The following is a 22,030-nucleotide window of genomic DNA, read 5'->3' on the forward strand; positions in this document are numbered from 1 at the left end:
GAGAACCGGTGGGGTGTGTTAACGCACCCGGGGAAAGGACGTTGGCAAAGGAACATGGGAAGAAGAGGTACAAGAGCAAAACAAAAACACCATTTAGCGCAGGGTAAAACTATCTCAAACCATTCACTATAAGCTCAGCAGTGTGGGAAGCCGAACTAGCGCGATTAGTGGCCCGGCAGGTGTAGTTTCCAGCATATCGTTCATCAACGCCATCGATTGCCAGGGCTTTGGTGCGTTTCCCAAAGTCCGCGATGCTGACGCTCTCACTAAACGACGCTTCCGAAATGGAAGCACCGTTGAAGTACCATTCGATCATGATTGGCATATCGCCGGATATGACGCTGCACTGAACGGATGCAGAATCGCCATAGTTAAGTGCGTCCTCACCAAAAACAAATGGGGCGATCTTTGGCGGAGCTTTAAAAAAACATTTGAAAAAAACACTTCTATCAACCTTTTTGTGAGAAGAAAACAAGAAAATGATGGTGGAAGTGGAAGGTAAAAATGAACAAAACAAAATAGAATTGCAAGCCATGGTGTCTAACCGTTGACGTTAAGCACCGCTGAAAAGGACGTAACTTCGGCGTGATTCGTAGCCCGGCACGTGTAGTTCCCGACGTGGCGCTCGTTGACGCCATCGATCGACAGGGCTTTAGCTTTTTTGCCAAAGTCCGCCTGGTTGATGTTGTAGAACGGATCGAGTTGATCGACAGCGATCTCGTTCAGGTACCATTGGATTTTGATTGGGAAGTCCCCAGACGTTATGCTGCAGTAAATGAGCGCCGAGTCACCATAATTGAGCGGTTCGTCACCAAAGGTGAACGGTGCTATTTTGGGCGGAACTAAAAGCAAAAGTAAAGGCATTGGTTCTTATAAATCGAAACAACGATGTTTTTCCCTAAGCTAGTTAATTGCGCCAGTATAATTGAAAAGTTGAGGAAGTGAAGGAAAAGGCGGAACTTAACAAAGTAAATAAGCTGTGTCTAAGGAGCCTTCATTGCTGATTACCGTTCACTATCAGTTCGTTTTCGTATTCCACGGAGCTGGCCACATTTGTTGCCTTGCAGCTATACACTCCCGCGTACCGTTCATCAACACCGTCGATCGACAGGGCTTTGGTACGTTTGCCAAAGTCGGCTATATTAAGCCTATCTAAATGGTGGTATTTAGTGAGAGGTTTGCCTTTAAAAAACCATTCGATCTCGATGGGCAAATCACCAGAAATTATGTTGCAGGAGACGGATGCTGATTCACCATAGTTCATCGGATCCTCACCAAACGTGAAGGGAGCAATCTTAGGGGGTACTAAGAGAAAATAAAATCCACATGAAAGTATGGCAGGATATGGACTCATGACTAGCTCGCCAATATGGAATCCGAAGTTATCTTGGATTCGCTGATGTTTATCTTTTAAGCTGATACATAATTATATTATGCATTATTATTATTAACTACACTATATTCCAATATGCCAGGCGAAGAATTTCATCATTTTAGAAAACCTGACTGGGATCGGTCTGGGTGGAATGGGATATGTGGATAAAGTCAAAGAGTGAACATAATATGAATTATCGTCACACAATCGCCTACCGTTTACCAATAGTGCGGCACTAAACTGTACTACATCGGCCATATTTGATGCCTCACAAGTATAGTTTCCTGCATGCCGAGCCGTCACTGAGTCGATAGTGAGCGCCTTGGCTCGCTTGCCAATATTGGTGATCGTTGTGGCAGGATCCTCAATCAACGCGTCATTGAAATACCAACGGATACCGATGGGAAGATCACCCGACGGTACATTGCACTGGATTGAGCCGGAATCACCCTCGTTCATCGGTTCTTCGCCAAAACTGAAGGGAAATATTTTCGGAGGAACTATTCACCAGACGCGCAGTGGGGAGAACCGATAGGTGCAGGGGGAGAAAAGTTGAAAAGGGGAAAGGAAAGTTTCCATATCATTAGCAGTGGTCAATATCACAAACCGTTCACAATCAGTTCGGTAGACTGCTCAACAATGCCAGCCCGATTTTGTGCCCGGCAGGTGTAATTGCCAGCGTGGTGATCTCGTATCGATTCGATCGTTAACGTACTAACGCGTCGACCCGAGTGCACAATCGACACGCCGTAGTCGTTGGCCTTCGATACGAGTCGCCCGTCGTGCAGCCACTCGATGTCGATCGGTAGGTCGCCAATGGTCACAGCACACTGCACCGTCACGAAGCTCTCGATGTACGATGGCTCCTCGCCGAAGGAGAAAGGGAATATTTTCGGAAGTACTAGTGCCAACCAACGTGGCGAAAATAAACAAAAATAAACGTGTACGAATAATTTAAATGATATGGTATACGCAGGGTAAGATCATTCATGCATTTAAAGGACACCGGACTGGAGTTAACGAAAAACAAAATCCAACATGCAGTTGCGGTTAGCTACAGCTCACAACCCGTACCATTGACGAACAGTTCAGCCGACTGGTTGCGGCTCCCGGCGATATTCCTCGCAATGCAAGTGTACACTCCAGAATGGCCGGCGCCTACCGACGGAATGTTCAACGAGCTTGAACGTTTGCCAATTGAGGTGATTTCAATGTTGGAACTAATGCGCATCGGTTTTCCATTGAACAGCCAACCGATCTCGATCGGAAGATCACCTTTTGAGACGTGGCATGTTACCTGGACGCTTTCCTCCGAATCGACATGGTCCTCGAAATGGAATGGATTTATAACCGGCAGGGCTTGAGAGATGGCAGAGTTCACGGTATTCGAGAAAAGTCAAATTGAAGGAGGAGTATGAGGAGAACCAAAGAAAACAAACTAACATTAACCTCTAAGAAATGTGTGCACAAACCATTGATCACCAACTCGGTGTTGGAAGTAGCTTCGCCAGCCTTATTTTTTACACGGCACTCGTAAACCCCTCGATGTTGGGGCTCGATCGAATTGATACTCAGTGAACTAAGCTTTTCGGAGAGTTTTACTACCATGATGCCCTCGTTCTCTGACGATATTGGGACGTTGTTCAAGTACCAACGAATCTCCAATGGAGAGTCCCCTTTTACGACCATACAGTTGACGGCGACACTGTCACCAGTGTTGAGGATTTCCTCTCCAAAACTAAACTGCATGATCGTTGGAACAACTGGGAGAAATTCGAATATAAAGCGTGGGAAATGGAAAAGGAAACCGCAATTAAAGTAGGAAAAAGAAAATGCTCGAAAAGATACCGTTTATCACTAGTTCCGCTGATTGTACAGCTTCGCCGGCACGATTCTTAGCCCGACATTCGTATGTTCCACGGTTGAAGTCTCCGATCGGATCAATACTGAGCGAGCTGAGTCGCTCCGACATTCGCGCTATCACAATCCCATTCTCATTGGTTGGAAGCTGATTTCCATTGAAATACCATCGAATTTCGAATGGCGCGTCACCTTTTGCGATCATACAGTTAACAGCGGCACTGTCACCTGTGTTAAGGATTTCTTCTCCAAAACTGAAGTGCATGATCGTTGGCACGACTGGCGAAGTTTGGAACCAGGATGGGAATCAGGAATAAAATAAGCAAACAAATAAAACCTAAAATCAGACATCTACTCTAGAGAGTACCGTTTATGACTAATTCAGCTGACTGGATGGCTTCACCAGCACGATTCTTGGCCCGACATTCGTATGTTCCACGGTTGAAGTCCCCAATCGGATCAATACTGAGCGAACTGAGTCGCTCCGACATTCGCGCTATCACAATCCCATTCTCATTCGTTGGAAGCTGATTTCCATTGAAATACCATCGAATTTCTAACGGGGCGTCACCCTTAAAGACCATACAGTTAACGGCGGTACTTTCGCCGGAATTCAGTGGTTCCTCTCCGAAGAAAAATGGTGTTATTGAAGGTGGTACTGAAGATGGAACGATGTATAGAGGGAGAAAGGGACTTGTATAAATATCTGCAATATAAAGCTGAACCTAACCCAACACATTCAATTGCGACGTGTGGCGCACTTCACCGGCCTGGTTTCGCGCCAAACAGGTATAGTTTCCCGCGTGTCTCGAGTTCACCGACTCAATCGTAAGCATGCTCACCCGGTGGCCACTCTTGGTGATGATGACGCCATCTTCGCTGGTCGTGTACAACGGTTGCCCATTGAACGACCAGAATATTTCGATCGGCATATCACCCTTTGTCACCGCACAGCTGACCGTTGTCATGCTGGACGTGTCAAACGGTTCATCTCCGAATTCAAACGGCATAATGTAGGGGACAACTTTCAGCAGAAGACCAGTAAGGAAGTTTAGGAATGAAGAACGATGAAAAGAATAACGCATTAAAAACAACTCATCGGCTAACCTATAACGATCAGCTCGGAACCATGCTCCACGGTGCCGGCCGGATTGCGTGCGACACATATGTAATTTCCAGCGTGGCGAGGTTGCACAGATTCGATAGATAATAGACTGCTTCGCTGTCCACTTTTGGTAATATGAATACCATCGCTGGTGTAGATCATACGCCCATTGAACGCCCAACTTATTTCAATCGGAAGATCACCTTTTGTGACGGTACAACTAACCGTCACCGCGCTGTAGATGTCAAACGGTTCCTCTCCGAACTCGAACGGGTGGATTATGGGAAGAACTTCAGAACGGGAAGCATTGGAATAAGATGTCAATGAAGATTAGGGCAGGGAAAACATAAATGGAATAAAACTGCAAACTTAAATATCACCGACTAACCCATAACATTCAGGGTGGTAGCGTATTCGGCTGTACCGGCCTGATTGCTCGCTACACAGCTGTAGTTACCAGCATGGCGCGGTTGAACCGACTCAATCGAAAGCATACTGATACGGTGCCCACTTTTTGTAATCAGTACCCCGTCGCCAGTACGAATCTGGCGATCATTGAAAAGCCATAAGATTTCGATGGGAAGGTCGCCCTTCGTCACGACACAACTAACAGTGGTGGCGCTGTATATATCAAACGGTTCCTCACCAAACTCGAATGGAAGTATAATGGGAAGCACTATGAAACAAACAGAATAGAAAATGGTTAACCTCAGCTACACGACGGAAATAAATAGACTTTGGATTCTCATTTGTTGCGTATTTGTGATTGCTTCAAGAATTGGGACGGAAGGATAAATATATCTGCCACGGCATAAAAGTAATTTCGCCTCGGCTCACCCATAACCATCAGTTCTGCAGAGTGCTTCGCTTCGCCGGCAGGATTCTTTGCGATGCAGGTGTAGTTACCGGCGTGTCTTGGTTGAACCGACTCTATGGAAAGCATACTGACCCGTTGCCCTCCGGGGGTTATTAACACGCCATCGTTAGTCCGCAGGCGATATGCGTTGAAGTACCAACTAATTTCGATAGGTGAGTCTCCCTTGGTGACAGCACAGGTGACGGTGGTCGTAGAGTAAATATCGAATGGTTCGTCACCGAAATCGAACGGCATAATGATTGGAATGACTAAGGGAGACACATGGTGTAAATGAGGAGGTATGGCAGGAAGAAATAGAACGAAAGATTGAACATTGAATAATCCATCCACCAACCCATCACTTTGAGCTCCGATGAGTGTTGCGCCTCCCCTGCGAGATTTTTCGCAATACAGGTATAATTTCCAGCGTGTCGAGGCTGGACTGACTCTATAGAGAGGAAGCTTATCTTTTGGCCATTCGTCGTTATCAGAACACCGTCACTGGTGCGCAGCCGATAGTCGTTGAACAACCAGATCAGCTCGATGGGCGAGTCACCTTTCGTTACGGCACACGTTACCGTGGTGGTACTGTAGACATCAAACGGATCATCTCCGAACTCAAAGGGCATGATAATTGGCGTGACTTTCGAGCGAAAGGTTGAGAGGAACAAAACGAGTACCAATTAAGCTAAACCACCACTAGCAAAGAGAAGAGATTTCAGGGACGGGATATGATTTTGACGGAAGATAAAAGGATCACAAACAGACGATTCATCTAGCATGCCATCAATATAACCTATCAAACAAGTCTCTCCTACCGATGACTTTTAACTCCGATGTATGCTCTACGAATCCGGCTTTATTTCGCGCGACACAGGTGTAATTTCCGGCGTGCCTGGCTTGTACCGACTCGATGTACAGCAGGCTCATCTTCTGTCCACTTTTCGTGATTGTTATTCCGTCATTGGAAAAGATTTTACTCCCATTGAACATCCAGTTAATTTCGATCGGCGTATCGCCTTTCGCAACAGCACAGCTAACAGTCGTGGTACTGTGAGTGTCGGAAGGTTCGTCACCAAATTCAAACGGCAACAGTATGGGAGGAACTGTAAACATATTGGAATGGGGAGGAAGACAGGGTTTGGCATTAACGAAATTAAATGAACATAGACACCGATTACCGATCACTTTTAACTCCGACGTGTGCTCCACAAATCCGGCCTTGTTCCGGGCGACACACGTATAGTTTCCCGCGTGGTGCGGCTGCACGGATTCGATCGAGAGGATACTAATTTTCTGGCCACTCTTTGTGATAAGTATACCATCGTTGGAAAATATTTTGCTACCATTAAACATCCAGTTGATTTCGATTGGAGTGTCCCCTTTTGCTACCGCACAACTGACTGTCATTGTACTCGACATATCGGCCGGTTCCTCACCAAACTCGAACGGTAGAAGGATCGGAGGTACTAGGATAGGGCAGGTGAGTTAAAAAATACTTTTTGTGAGAAAATCCCTGTCTTTTACCGATCACTTTTAGTTCCGATGTATGCTCCGCGAAACCAGCGCGGTTTCGAGCGACGCACGTATAGTTCCCGGCATGTCGGGCTTGTACTGATTCGATCAAGAGAAAACTTGTCTTTTGACCGCTTTTCGTAATTAAGATACCGTCCGAGGTGAAGATCTTACTGCCGTTGAACATCCAGTTGATTTCGATAGGAGGATCTCCCTTGGCTACTGCACAGCTTACCGTTGTTGTGCTTTGCACATCCGCCGGTTCCTCACCGAAATCGAACGGAAGTAGAATTGGGGGGACTATTGTGGTAAGGAACCAAAAGCAGGGATTTTAGATTTTGGATAGTACAGGAGGATTAATGAAAAAGAGGGAAAATAGAATGGCACGTCACGATGTACTATCTTTACCCATCACTTTTAGTTCTGATGTATGCTCGGCGAAACCGGCCCGATTACGTGCAACGCATGTATAGTTCCCGGCATGCCGGGCTTGTACTGATTCGATGGAGAGAAAGCTAATCTTTTGACCACTTTTTGTAATCAATATGCCGTCGGAAGTGAAGATCTTACTGCCATTGAACATCCAGTTGATTTCAATCGGTGGATCACCTTTAGCTACTGCACAATTGACCGACGTTGTGCTTTGCACATCCGCCGGTTCCTCGCCGAAATCGAATGGAAGTAGAATTGGGGGGACTGTTGTGGTAAGGAACCAGAAGAAATGATTTGGGATTTAAGATAGGTCAGGTAGATAATGTAAAAGAGTGAAAATAGAATGGCACGTCATGATGTACTATCTTTACCGATCACTTTCAACTCAGAAGTATGCTCTGCAGTACCCGCACGATTGCTCGCGAGGCAGGTGTAGTTGCCGGCGTGCCGTGGATGCACGGAGTCGATCGAGAGCATACTGATCTTCTGACCACTTTTCGTGATGGAAATCTCATCACTCTGCGTAATCTTGCGCCCCTCGAAAAGCCATTCAATCTCAAGCGGTGTGTCACCTTTCGCAACCGCACAGCTGACCATCGTTGTACTCAAAATGTCGGCCGGTTCGTCACCGAATTCAAACGGGAGCAACATTGGAAGAACTGAACAGAAATGACAACTACACATTATACCGCAACAGTTGAACGTCGGAGGAGGGATATATTTAGTGGATGGCAGGAACAGGTTAGTTGCATATAACATTTTTTTGTGTATTCTAACCTATAACCTTCAGGTCGGAGCTGTGCTCTACAAAACCTGCCTTGTTCCGTGCGACACACGTGTACCGACCAGCGTGCCTCGGCTGCACGGACTCAATGTAGAGGATGCTCATTTTGACGCCGGATTTGGTGATGGTGATACCGTCACCCGTCGCAAGGTTAACTCCATTAAACATCCAGTTTATTTCGATCGGAGTATCACCCTTAATAACCGCACAACTCACAGTGGACGTAGTGAGCATATCGAACGGCTCCTCACCGAACTCAAAGGGCATTATGAAGGGTTTTACTGGCAATGGATAAGGCGGAATGAGTGAGGAATCAGAGATACCAAGGGAATAAATAGGGAACGGGAAAAACATATTTGGCACAACTCCAACTCCAGCAGAACCTAATTACCTATCACCTTCAACTCGGACGTATGGTTAGCATGTCCGGCAATATTTTTTGCCATGCAGGTATAGTTGCCGGCGTGGACTGAGTGGACCGATTCGATAGTAAGCATGCTAATACGCTGACCACTCTTCGAGATCAGAATACCCGACTCTCCTAGGACCACATCATGACCGTTGAAAAGCCAGCTAAAACTGAGCGGTGTGTCCCCTTTCGTGACGGCACATTGCACCGTAGCCATACTTGACTCATCAAAGGCATCTTCTCCGAACTCGAATGGCAATATTACTGGTAGAACTTTCACGGACGAATTGGAATGGATTGAAAAGACATCACTTGTAATTTGAAACAAAAGAGTTTTTGGGAAATGTAAAAAAGAATAAGCTACAACGTTATAACCAGAAGATCCACAAACCCATGACTTGCAGCTGTGAAGTGTGTGTGCCTTCACCGGCGCGGTTTGCCGCATGACAGGTGTAGTTTCCGGCATGTCGAGAATGGACCGACTCGATTGTAAGCATACTGGCCTTGTGGCCACTCTTCATGATCAGTATACCGTCGTTCGTAGCAATGCGTCGTCCGTTATAGAGCCAACCGATGTCGATCGGTGTGTCACCCTTGGTAACGATACAGCTAACCGAAGCCGTGCTACCCGTATCGAACGGTTCTTCGCCAAACTCAAAGGGCAAAATGATTGGAACGGCTAACAAACAAGGTTTGGATGGTATCGATGAAAATAAGTGGAAATGGATTCGAGGAAGGAAAGAAAAAGGCAGAACGAAATGCCATAAATGCCTATGCAAAGATTTCTCCTGTTACCTATTACTCGCAGTTCGGATGTATGCTCGGCAGTTCCTGCTTGATTGCGGGCACTACAGGTGTAGTTTCCGGCTTGTTTCGACAGGACGGACTCAATGGAAAGCATGGAAATCTTATTGCCACTACGATTAATCAGCACACCATCGCTGGCCGACAACCGGCGGCCATTGAACAACCAGCTTATGTCAATCGGTGCGTCACCCTTCGTGACGATGCAGCTCACCGACACCGTGCTGCCAGTGTCATAAGCATCGTCGCCAAACTCGAAGGGGAAAACGATCGGGACGACTAGAGAACGCGGACAGAGCGGACATGGAAGGACCAGAAAAAGTGACAAGGATTAGTGAAACGGAGTGGATCGGCTTACCCATCACCTGCAGCTCGGCAGTGTATTTCGTGTGCCCGGCACGGTTTCCCGCATGACACGTATAGTTCCCGGCGTGGCTCGAATGGACCGCGTCAATCGAAAGAATCGATACTCGGGGACCACCTTGCGTTATCATCATACCATCGCTTGCTGCCAACCGACGGCCATTGAAAGACCACCCGATGTCGATCGGGACGTCCCCCTTCGTGACAATACAGCTTACCGAGGCCGTACTGCCCGTATCGAACGCTTCTTCGCCGAATTCAAACGGGAGGATAAGGGGAACGACTGAGACGCGACGCCAATTTCGCAATGAAACATTGCAAGAACAAATCACCCAACAGCAATAAGGACGCATTGGAAGGGTTTGGGGATCAAAAAGAATGAAAGAAGACTAGTGTTAGCAACCAATCCACCTCTTACCCATGACCTGCAGTTCTGCCGTATGCTGACCACTGCCGGCCGTGTTCCTAGCAGAGCAAGTATAATTTCCTGCATGTCGCGATAGGACGGACTCTATCGAAAGAAGGCTAATTTTTCCACCGCTCTTCGTGATCGTCACACCGTCGTCTACACTAAGGCGGCGGCCATTAAACATCCAGCTAATGTCGATCGGTATGTCGCCCTTCGTTACGATGCAACTCACTGACGCCGTGCTACCACTATCAAACGCTTCCTCACCAAACTCGAACGGAAGGATGATAGGAACCGCTGATATTGTTCGTAGGAGGATTCAAGGAGAGGCCAATGACAAACCGAAGGGAGGATGGGAAATAAACAAACACAAATATGTATATCTAGTGTCGATAGGTGAGTCCTGCCTACCGATGACCTTCAGCTCCGAGCTGTGCTCAACACTTCCGGCCGCATTGCTCGCTCGGCAGGAATAGTTGCCGGCGTGCCGGGAACGAATGGACTCGATGTAAAGTGTACTCATTTTCTGGCCCAATTTAGACACGGTAATGCCATCGTTGCTCGAAATACGACGACCGTTGAACAGCCAGCCGATGTCGATTGGAACGTCTCCCTTCGTGACCACGCACTGCACCGAAACCGTGCTAGATGAATCAAACGGTTCCTCGCCGAAATCGAATGGCATTATCTGGGGAACGGCTTATTACGGGAGAATTTATTCAATCAGGTACTAGCGCGAAAATAAGATAACCTAACCGATTAGACCGAGAAAGGAACTAGTGTAGGGATGGGAGGCAAATGTGAACCGAAAACCGAATAACCCCTACTACAGACGATATACCGATCACTTTCAACTCCGATGTGTGCTGTGATTCGCCGGCCTTGTTCCTAGCGACACACGTGTAGTTTCCGGCGTGCCGCGATTGCACGGACTCGATCGAAAGGATGCTGATCTTCTGGCCACTCTTCATGATGATAACTCCATCGTCGGTCGACACTCGATTCCCGTTAAAGAGCCACTCGATCATAATTGGTGTGTCGCCCTTCGAAACAACGCAGTTGATCGACACCGTGTTCATCATGTCCACGGGTTCGTCGCCAAAATCGAACGGGAAAACGGACGGTCCAACTTGGGGAGAGAGGAAAAGTTCGGGCAGGTATTCACATCACTGCTTTAGGAGTTTTGTATTGAATTGGGAAGGACGAGTTGAAATGTATCTCAAGGCAACCGGGAACTGTACCGTTCACTCGCAGCAGAGCCGTCTGCTGTACCTGGCCCGCTCGGTTCTGGGCAACACACGTGTAGTTTCCACTGTGATGGTCTCGTACGGCATCAATAGACAGGACGCTCATTCGCTGGTTCGTGCGGCTTATCGTTATACCATCCTCCGACGCGATTCGACGATCGTTAAACTTCCAGAAGATGTCGATCGGGAAGTCACCCTTGTTTACCGTGCACGACGATGTTACCATGTCGTTTAAAAAAATTATATCGCTCCCGAAATCGAACGGGAGCATTTGAGGGAGCACTTTTCAGACATTGTGGCCAAGAAAACCCGGGAACACAGGACCAATGAAACGAGGAAGGGAAAGCAGATATAGAGGTATAGCAAAAAATGTCTAAATCGAACCGTTCACAAACAACGACGCCGTATGGACGGCCTGGCCGGCGCGATTTTCCGCGATGCAGCTGTAGTTGCCCGAATGTCGATCGCGTACGGACTCGATTGTTAGGAAGCTGGTGCGCTGGGTTTGTCGGGATATCAATATACCGTCGCTGGTGATCAGGTGCTTGCCATTGAACTGCCAGCGAATGTCGACTGGAGAGTCACCCTTGCTGACCGTACACGAGGCCGATACCGTGTCAAGAGAAAAGATTTCCTCGCTGCCAAAATCGAACGGAACTATCTGCGGCAGCACTGCGAACGTTTGTTGCGACGCAAAAAGACGAATAGGAATTGTAAAACTGGGATCAGGTAAGGGACGGCACAACGCAAGCGCTAAGCAAATGCAACTAAGGTCCAAAAAGCCCTCAGTTTTTGTTTCACAAACCGTTCACCAACAGTTGCGAGACGTGTTCCATGCTTCCGGCATGGTTCATGGCGATGCAGCTGTAGTTGCCACTGTGCCGGTCGCGCACGGATTCGATACTGAGCGTGCTCAAGCGGGGACTTGGACGGCTGATTAGGATGCCATCGTTCGAGTATATTTTGCGCCCGTTCAAGAGCCACACGATATCGATCGGAAGGTCACCCTTATTGACGGTACACGTGGCAGACACCATGTCCATAGCGAACACGGCATCTTCACCGAAATCGAACGGAACTAGCTGTGGAGAAACTGTGACAAATACCAATGTGGATGGAGATCGGAACGAAACAGAAAAAAGCAAGGGAGATACTCGAAACGACATTGCACTAGAGCATGCATCAAATCGGTCCACAGGTCGCATTCACCATTGACAAACAGGACTGCGGTGTATTCCACCACGCCGGCCTGGTTTTTCGCGTGGCAGGTGTAGTTCCCACTGTGCCTGTCCCGCACCGAGTCGATGCTGAGCATGCTGATCCGGCCACTCGTACGACTGAGCAACACACCGTCGTTCGTGTACAACTTCCGTGGGTTGCCCGGGCTCGGAAACGATGGCGTAAACACCCATCCGATTTCGATAGGCATATCGCCCTTATTCACGGTACACATCGTCGACACCATATCGAACTGGTTGTTCTGTTCCTCGCCAAAGCTAAAGGGAACGATTTGGGGCAAAACTGCCAAAGAGGTGTATTGTGGTTAAACACGGAACTTCTGCGATTAACGAATTAGTAAATAACCCAATTGCCAGCTTCACTCGGACCGCAAATTAGCCATAACTGTCCACCATATTCAATGTACATTTAATAAATCACATTCGTTGTGTTATTTACGTTAAAAAGAGTTGGGCCAACCAGATACCGACAAGAATTTCCAGATGGTTTATCATCGTATTTCGACCAATCCTATTCTTCGTCGATATCTCGGGCCTAATAGAAAAATTTGGACAGTTTTCCGCCCAACAAAATAACGAAACATTCCACTTACCCATGACTTGGACTTCCAATGTTCCGCGAGCAGTGTATCCTTCGGAGTTTTTAGCGACGCATGTGTAGGTAGCTTGGTCGGAGTTTCGTTCGACGTTTTCGATGATCAAGGTTCCATTGGGGAACACTTTCTGCTTACGGTTGATTGGCAATTGACGGTTGTCTGAAGAGGAAAAGGAAACACACCTCATATTGACTCCACGGTCTTCCTCACAGTATCAAATAATTCGTACCTCTCTCCCAGACAATCGACTCAATCGGATAGCCAGCAACCGGGCAGGTCACTATCAACGTTTCGCCAGCCACGATAGCCTTCTTTTCCATCGTACGTACGTACGGCAAACCATAGACATTCAGCTTGGCGGAATGCTCGGCGACGCCAACCTTACTGCTAGCCATACATTTGTACAAACCCCCGTCGTTCGAATGGATGGAGGTGATGTTCAGATGCGACACGACATCGCCGTTGACGGTTACGTATTGTCCAACCTGGTACCGCTCGCTGTTGGTGATCTTCTTGCCATCCAGCTCCCAGCTGATTTCGGGCGTCGGGTTACCGCCAGCAACACACTTCAGAAACACGGATGGTCCTGGGTGACGCGTTTCCTCCGGGAAAGCTTCGCGAATGATTGGCGGATCAACTATAGCAAGAAATCCAAAGAACACAAAGTTGCATAACGGTTCACACCCTCCTGTCTATCTTATTTCTTCCGTAACACTTACATCGTCCTCCGAGCTTGAGCTCCGCACTGGCCTGTGCGCTTTCCTGATCGTTGCGAATGAAGCACTGGTACATACCCTTGTCCTCTTTCTTCACCGATTCGATGCGCAACACCGCATCACTGTGGCCCAGCGATTTGCCGTCCTTCGTCCAGGACACCGTTTTGATGGGGTTGCCGGAGAACTTACACGTGAACACAGCCGGACGCCCGAAATCTACTGTCTGCGTGCGAGGCTCAATCTTGGCCGCTAGCGGTGCTGTCACAGTCAGAACCGTTTCGACGCTTTCGCCTCCGACCGAGTTGTTAACCACGCACAGATACTTGCCGGAATCGTCTACGACGGCGTCCTTAATGATCAGCGTTCCCGATACCTGTTTCACGCGCTCATCCAGAACAACGGCTTTCTTCTGCTGAGTTCCCTCGAGGTACTTGTACCATCTGGAATTGTTTGAGGAAAAAGATGAAAACGAACGAGCGTTAAAGTATGGGGGATAACATTGCTGAGAGAAGAGGATTCACATAGCATTATCCATAGTCGTGAAAACAAAAATAAAACCAAATAAAGAAGCCAAAGATTGCAACGGTTGACGATGGAATAAAGTAAATGATAAATAGAAAATAAGTAAAGAAAACAGAGTAAAAACAAACATAAAAATTTAACGGAAGAAAATTTAACAAACAAACAGCAAATGTTGCATCAAACAAAACACATGAAAGCGAACTAAAGCATTATAATGACTATGGAATATAGCTCATATGAGGGAATATGAAAGGGAGAAATTTTATGTAAAATTTTGACGAAACAGTTGCTTTTTCCTGTCCCCACATTATACTGTTACCTGGTAGAGAATGAAAGTAATCTCGACAGCAAAAACTATGGTTTTACTTTGTTTTAGTTTATGTCACTGTACAAATTATTTTTTGATATCAACATTTTATTTAACTTAAATTTTAAATAAAACATAATTTAATTAATGAAAACTAGCTTCTCTTTTAATCATGTATCAAAATTTTATTAAAAAAAATATTTTAGTATGGAATTAATAGCATTGATTGCATTAAATTAACTCAACTGATTTGTATAACACTAATATAATACTTTTTGTGACAAAGTTTTGCTTTTAGTGATCTTACTTTCATTACTCAATACTTACCCTACTGCCAAACTGCATATAATTTCATAGATTTGTCTCACATAATTTTTTTTTTTGAAAAACTAACTGATCAACTCCAAGCATGTAGATATCCCAAAACCATCTTTTCCTGACCAACCTATACAGTACTTGTTCATTCAATCATGGCCTCATAAACCATATCCTCGTGCCTTACCTAAAGCTAGGCATCGGAAATGACTGACCCATACAGAGGATTGCAAAATCTTCGCCTGATTTCACCTTCATTTCTTGCAGTAAGCCTCCGGAAATTTTAGGCGCCACACTTCCAATTGGTTCTGATTGAACAAGATACAATAGTATATAGCGTTGCACACTTTATAGATAACGAACATATTCGTTACCTAAATGTTGGGATTGTTGAACTTATTTGAATTACTTTTCTTAGAGTCCTGTGTACGATTACCTAAAGCTGGGCGTGGGATAGGACTGCCCGAGACAGAGAATCGCAAAGTCATCACCAGCCTTCACATTTAAATCTTGCAGATGATGACCGGCAATCTTCGGCGCAACACTGCCAATCGGCTCTGCAGTGAAACAAGTAGAGTGAAGCACCAGATAAAAAAAAATGTACACAATCAATTTTGCAGTGTTGTTTTTTACAACAAATTGCCCGAAAATTGGTGTGAATCCCTGTTTAGTTGTTTGTTGTTGTTTACAGTATTTTCCTAATCCGTTACCTAAACACAGCCACAGGGAATGATTGTGCCAAGCAGAGGAGTGCGAAAGTAGCATTGATTTCAACCATCATTTCCTGCAGCCGCCCTCCGGACACTTTCGGTCCTACACTACCGACAGGCTCTAGAGAGTTTGTGGAAAAATAATAAGTTCATCCAATTTGATTAATGAAAAACAAATGTCTGAATGTGGGATGAATGAATCTATCATGTTGTTTAAATAAACGGATTTTCCTGTAGCGCAAATCAAATACGAACCAACGGAAGAAACTATGACACCCAACATAAAACCAGCACGCCAACGTTAAAAAAGGATTGTTGTACGACGGTCAATGGTTTACGTTAAAAAAAGCTCCTCATCCTTGTGCGATGTGTGCGTGTACTTCGAATGGGCTGGCTAGAAATTCAAAGCGTACGCCAGTAAAGCCAATTAGATGTACGGAACGGAAACAAGACACAAACTCAATCAAAACAAAGCGCAATCAGCAATCACCTGAAGGCCGGTGTTGGAAAGGCTTGCCCAAGACAGAGTATTGCAAAATCCTGCGCACTTGTTACACTCATTTCCTGAAGCCGATCTCCGGAAATTTTCGGTGCAACACTGCCGACAGGTTCTGCGGGGAAAAGAGAGAAGAGAGAAAGTGTGAGAGAAGGCGACGGTAGTGTACAAGCAAACTAGGTCGAAAGGATAATAATAATAATAAGCAGCGTACCGGGTTTTTCTGCTCTATACTTTCGTTAAACCGAAGAGAATGGGCATCTAACGATCTTGATGGTGTTTTAGACGCAAGCAGATGGTTGTAATAAGAAAACTGCCTAGAACGAAACCTCGCGGATTGGTACTTTCAGTTTATTTATCATATTTAGCAACTATGTCTAAAAGCCATCAAGATAAATTTAAGTATATATGGAGAACATATACTTTCTCGTGCTCATATTCCTACTTTCAAATGTGTGCACTATTATTTCGGTCGTGTCTTGTTTCAGTTCTAATGCACAATGATCGCCGGAACGCACGCAATCGTGACGATAACGACCGACGGTGCTGACATCCTGCAGAAATTGGCTTACCTCATTATTGGTACCGGAAACGCTTGGGCCTGACAGAGCAGCGCGAAGCTGCTTCGGGCCGGCTTCTCGAAAATACTTCCCTTCGATTCCGACGAGAACGTTGGCGGCTTGGAACCGACGGGTTCTGTTATCGGGCGGGAGGGAGCGGGAAAGTAAATGGAATCACCTTTAACTTCACGCATTGTATGCTAAGCTCTAAGACGTTGAGCACTTTACTTTTGGGATGTTGCTTTATGTTGGGTAGCATATGTTCTACTCCGTGCGCTTCCAAAACATAATCTGATAATCGGAAAATAGGAACAGTATAATGTCCACCAATGCCTGAATAAAAGCTAACTTTAAACAACAATTAATTCACAAACCAACCTGGTGATCGGCACAGGATACGCCTGAGCCTGACAGAATAATGCAAAGGTAGTATTTTGGGGCCGCCGAAAGATGCTTCCCATCGAATCGGACGAGAACGTGGGAGCTTTCGACCCAATCGGTTCTAGCGAGGTATAATAAAAAATGCATAAATTAACCCACCCTCTCATTGTTAATCTTGCCCGAATGTTGGGAATAATGCCTGGTGGTACCAAATACGACTGGAAGTCATACCTTGTGATCGGTACCGGATATGCCTGCGCCTGACAAAATAAGGCAACTGTCGAGTCACTCGGTTTGACAAACATGCTAATTTTGGAATCAGTTGAAAACGTCGGTGGCTTCGAACCGATCGGCTCTGTTAACGGGAGGGTATACAAATATAACATAAGTTAAACTAGGAAATCGCAATCAAAACAAGAAGATATACATTTGCCTGAACGAGGAAACAGATTAGAGGGTCCCAACCATACCTTGTGATAGGCACAGGATAAGCTTGTGCTTGACAAAACAATGCTAACGTCCGGTTGCTGGCCTCAACGAAGGAGCTACTTCGGGCGGAGGTTGAAAATGAAGGAGCTTTAAGTCCGATGGGTTCTAATGCAAGGGTATAATAAACAGATAAGGTTAACAATTTAGGTTATCCATTGGTTTTTGACTGAACAAACAAACTGCCTTAGAATGCTGTGTACCGCAACCTTCGTTTATGGTAATACAGGTCCAAGTGTTTTTAGAAAACACGCTTAAAGCAAAGGAAGGGTAAATAGCTAAGAATAAACTTAAACCCGCTGTTCAATTGGGTTTCCAAATTATTTGTTTCGGATGTTAGATTGGACCGAATCCTATATTGTAACCCAAATGGTCAACTGTCCTACCTAGTAATTGGAACCGGAAAAGCCTGTGCTTGACAGAACAGGGCAAATGTTGTCTGGCTTGGATATTTGAAGGAGCCACTAAGCAGTGCCGACGCAAACGAAGGTGCCTTTAACCCGATAGGCTCTGGTCATCGAAGGAATGCACAAAAACAGTCTTTAGATTTTGCAAAGAATCTCCTGTTTCGGTGGTTATTATTAATCGAAACTGTTACGCACTGAATGTTGGTTTAGGGAACAACAATTTATAGCTATGAGGTTACCTTGTGATGGGCACCGGAAATGCCTGAGCTTGACAAAACAAAGCTATGGTCGAGCGGCTCGGGAGCTTAAATGAGCTGCTGAGGGCGGCCGAAGGGAACGAGGGAGCCTTCAAACCGATGGGTTCTGGTAAACATGATAAGATGGGGGATACTTGAAGAACACCACGTCCACACCATGGAGCGAAAGATGTCAACAAACAAATTGCCTGAATATTGCGCGCCTCAAAGCCTACCTTGTGACGGGAACGGGAAAAGCCTGCGCCTGGCAAAGCAACGCCAAACTGGCACTGCTCGGTTCGACGAAGGAGCTCGTGCGAGATGCGGACGAAAAGCTGGGCGCTTTAGAACCGATCGGCTCTAGGAAGGGCGCGGCAACAAGGATTAGTTACATTTTCTATTAATCTTTAAACCCCAAAAGTAAGACAAATTGCCTGTATGGGATTACCTGGTGATAGGAACGGGAAAACCTTGCGCCTGGCACAAGAGCGTGATTGTGGAGTGAGCCGGCTTCTTGAACGAGCTGGTACCAGAGTCCGACGGAAAAGTGGGTGCCTTCGATCCGATCGGTTCTTTAACAACACACCCGCGACGGGTCAGATATAGTCAGTAACAAGGAATACTTTCACTACATAATGGATCAAACCAAAACCCTGCGACCAACAAAGTGCCTGATGTGTGGAGGATAACCGGATATGGGATTACCTTGTGATCGGTACCGGATAAGCCTGCGCCTGACAGAACAGTGCGACACTCGTGTTGCTCGGCTTCATGAACGTGAACGTTTTCGAATCGAATGAGAACGTCGGAGCTTTAGAACCGATAGGCTCTAGAGAAGAAATTCGTTGAAAACAAAATTGTAAAATTCATAGAACCCTGCAGCTTCTAACCACAGATGCTGGTCTGCCCGAATGTTTTATGAGGGATAGAGTTTTACCTTGTTACTGGTACCGGGAATGCCTGCGCTTGACAGAACAAAGCAATGTTTGTACTGCTTGGTTTTACGAAGTAAAGCTTCTTGTAGTCAAAACTAAATGTAGGAGGTTTAGAGCCAATAGGTTCTGCAAACAAAATGTGATGCGATAGGATCAAGTGAGTCGAACGTGTAGAGGATTTGTAAACCTTTGTTATGCTAGGATAGTATTGCCTTCTGTGTTTGTAGCAAAAACGCTGTCATCCGAAGTTTCTGACTTGTCATAAATATACAAATTTTTATTCCCATAGTTATGTCACCGATGAAGGTAATTAATAAAACGTATTAAGCTATTATTCCAGAAAACGGAAACCCATTCCTATGTTTATACACGTACCTACTAATCGGTACAGGGAACGCCTGAGCCTGACAAAACAGTGCTAAGCTTGTATTGCTAGGCTTGTTATAAGTTATGCTCCGTGCATCGGATGGAAACGTTGGAGCCTTCGAACCAATTGGTTCTGCAAAACAAAATAACCGGATGAAATCGCTACATCTAACATATCACTGTATAAAAATCAAAACAGGGATACCCTTTGCTGCATTGCGTCCGCGATGGCTAACACCTACCTAGTGATCGGAACCGGAAATGCCTGAGCTTGGCAGAAAAGCGCCAAGCTGTGATTACTGATCTTTGTATACGATCGACTGTTCTCGTCTGATGCGAAAGTTGGTGCCTTCGATCCAATCGGCTCTACAGATGTCATGGGGGAGGAAGATGACGAAGGAAGGGGTAACGAGAGGGAAATTAATGCCAAAATTAACATTTACCGATACACTGGAACTGGAAATGCCTGAGCGTTACATAGGAGGGTTAGTTGCTCTCCAGCGCCAACTCTGGACACGAACAGGGCGGCATCATTATTGAACGAAGGTGCCTTAAAGCCGACCGGCTCTAGGTTTAGAAAAACATCAAATCATGTTGCTCAGTTGATCAATTCATCAACAACACGTTTACCTGAACAATTCACCTAGAGACAGGGTACCCAAGGGTTCAGAATTAAATATAGTAAACGACAGACAAGGTGATGGTAATATAGAATTCAATTGATCCAATCCAGATACACAAAGATCCGAAATCTTGAAACAGAAATACTCCTATCAATGATGTCTCGGTAATGGTAAACCGTCAATACGAAAACAAATATAATTTCCACAAAACAAACTAAAAATATTACTATATTACACCAAAAAGATCACTAAAGATGTCTCCAAATTACCTATAGACCGGAACCGGAAATGCTTGAGCATTGCACAGAAGCGTAATCCGTGTCCCAATCTCCCACGAAAGCGCAAACTGTGATGCGTCGTTGTTGAAGCTTGGAGGTTTAAATCCTACCGGTTCTGCGTAGTTACCGATTAATGTACATTCAAAACAATATCCATTACTTTTTATAACACTTTTACAACCCAAAACCTCGGAAACGCCCTTGGTTATAAGTACCCTGGTCGGTGCCTACCTAAACACTGGAACTGGATATGCCTGAGCCTGGCAGAGTAAGGCAACGGTCCGATTTAGCGAGCTATCCACGTAGTTCATAGAGTGCGTGGCAAACGACGGCGCTTTACTTCCAATCGGTTCTATAAACGTATTAAATTAAGCCTTCTAAGTTCACAACCCCAAAACTACGTGCCCGTGCTACGATTTTGCCTTTGCAGAAAAGTTGGGATAGAGTAAACATCTGCACTTACTTGAAAATGGGCACCGGGTAAGCCTGCGCTTGGCACAACAACGCCACGCTGGAGCTGACATTAACATCCAAGTATGTCATAATATTGGACCCAAATGATGGTGCCTTGCTACCGATTGGTTCTAGAAACAGAAGCGGGTTTCCACACAGTTAGAGTGCCCTCCCGTGGTGCGCAACTTAACTTGGGCACATACAACAATTGGCCGGGATAGGGAACCCCGTCGTCTCCCGTTGTTTTTTATATAACCGTGTGTAGGATCACTTACTTGAAAATCGGAACAGGAAAGGCTTGTGCTTGACATAGCAGTGCTACGGTTCCATTTAAAGAGCTTCGAACAAATGCCATGGCGTCGGTGGAGAATGAGGGTGATTTGCTACCGATAGGTTCTAATTAAAAAGTGGATAAAATCACAAACCATTGAAAGAACGAAAGTATTCCTGGGGAAACTCACTTCAAAAAAGGTTTCAAAACAAATTTCTGAACACGGGAAACGGTATGCCTATGTCGTATGAACACGAAAGAATCTCCGGATAAGTGAATCTTGACCCTACCTGAACACTGGCGTAGGATATCCCTGAGCCTGGCAAAGTAACGCGACGCTAGTATTCAACCGCGTCATCATAATAGTAATGACGGTAGTAGAGAACGATGGTGCCTTGCTACCAATCGGTTCTAGTAGGAGGCAAAAAACAAATAAGTTACGATCAGAGGAAATTCTACGCCTTTTAAAGTACCTGAACACTGGAACAGGGAAAGCCTGTGCCTGACACAACAGCGCCATCGTGGCATTCGAGGCGGCTCGTACCACCGCTATCGCTTCCGACGACAGAGAAGGAGCTTTGCTGCTGATCGGCTCTAGGATCGTCGGAGGAAATAAACCGTGAATCAAATCTATCGTTATGCTCTTTTGCTTACAAAACTACCCCGTAAATGTTGGACTAGGAAAGCCTATGCATGGTAGAGGTACCTGAACACGGGAACTGGAAACGCCTGAGCTTGGCATGTTAAGGCAGTGCTTGAGTTCATTGCTGTCTTGACCGCTACGGTAACGGCGTCGTTCGAGAAGGAGGGAGATTTGCTACCGATAGGTTCTAGATGTTTAAAATACATACACACACATCAGTACACACATACTTCTCATATAGTAACCAGAGAGTCTCCGTAAACAACCCAACCTAACCTGAATGAAGCTACCGGGTACGCCTGGGCGGGACAGAAAAAGACCACACTCGTGTT

The 22,030-nt window shown here is 45.9% G+C and overlaps 1 protein-coding gene across 1 annotated transcript in view; it reads right to left on the bottom strand.

Annotated features, from left to right (window-relative positions):
- LOC131289530 (cell adhesion molecule Dscam2) overlaps window positions 1–22,030 on the bottom strand; it is a 56,267-nt gene that overhangs the window by 15,524 nt on the left and 18,713 nt on the right. Inside the window, exons 6-10 of the mRNA XM_058318809.1 lie at window positions 13,713–14,149; window positions 13,223–13,630; window positions 12,991–13,152; window positions 2,450–2,734; window positions 1,591–1,875 (exon numbers count right to left, since the gene is read on the bottom strand). Of these exons, the coding sequence (XP_058174792.1) occupies window positions 1,591–1,875; window positions 2,450–2,734; window positions 12,991–13,152; window positions 13,223–13,630; window positions 13,713–14,149 (1,577 nt within the window). The remainder of the gene's footprint in view (window positions 1–1,590; window positions 1,876–2,449; window positions 2,735–12,990; window positions 13,153–13,222; window positions 13,631–13,712; window positions 14,150–22,030) is intronic.

This window comes from Anopheles ziemanni, chromosome 3, assembly GCF_943734765.1.
Source record: "Anopheles ziemanni chromosome 3, idAnoZiCoDA_A2_x.2, whole genome shotgun sequence".
NCBI lineage: Eukaryota > Metazoa > Arthropoda > Insecta > Diptera > Culicidae > Anopheles > Anopheles ziemanni.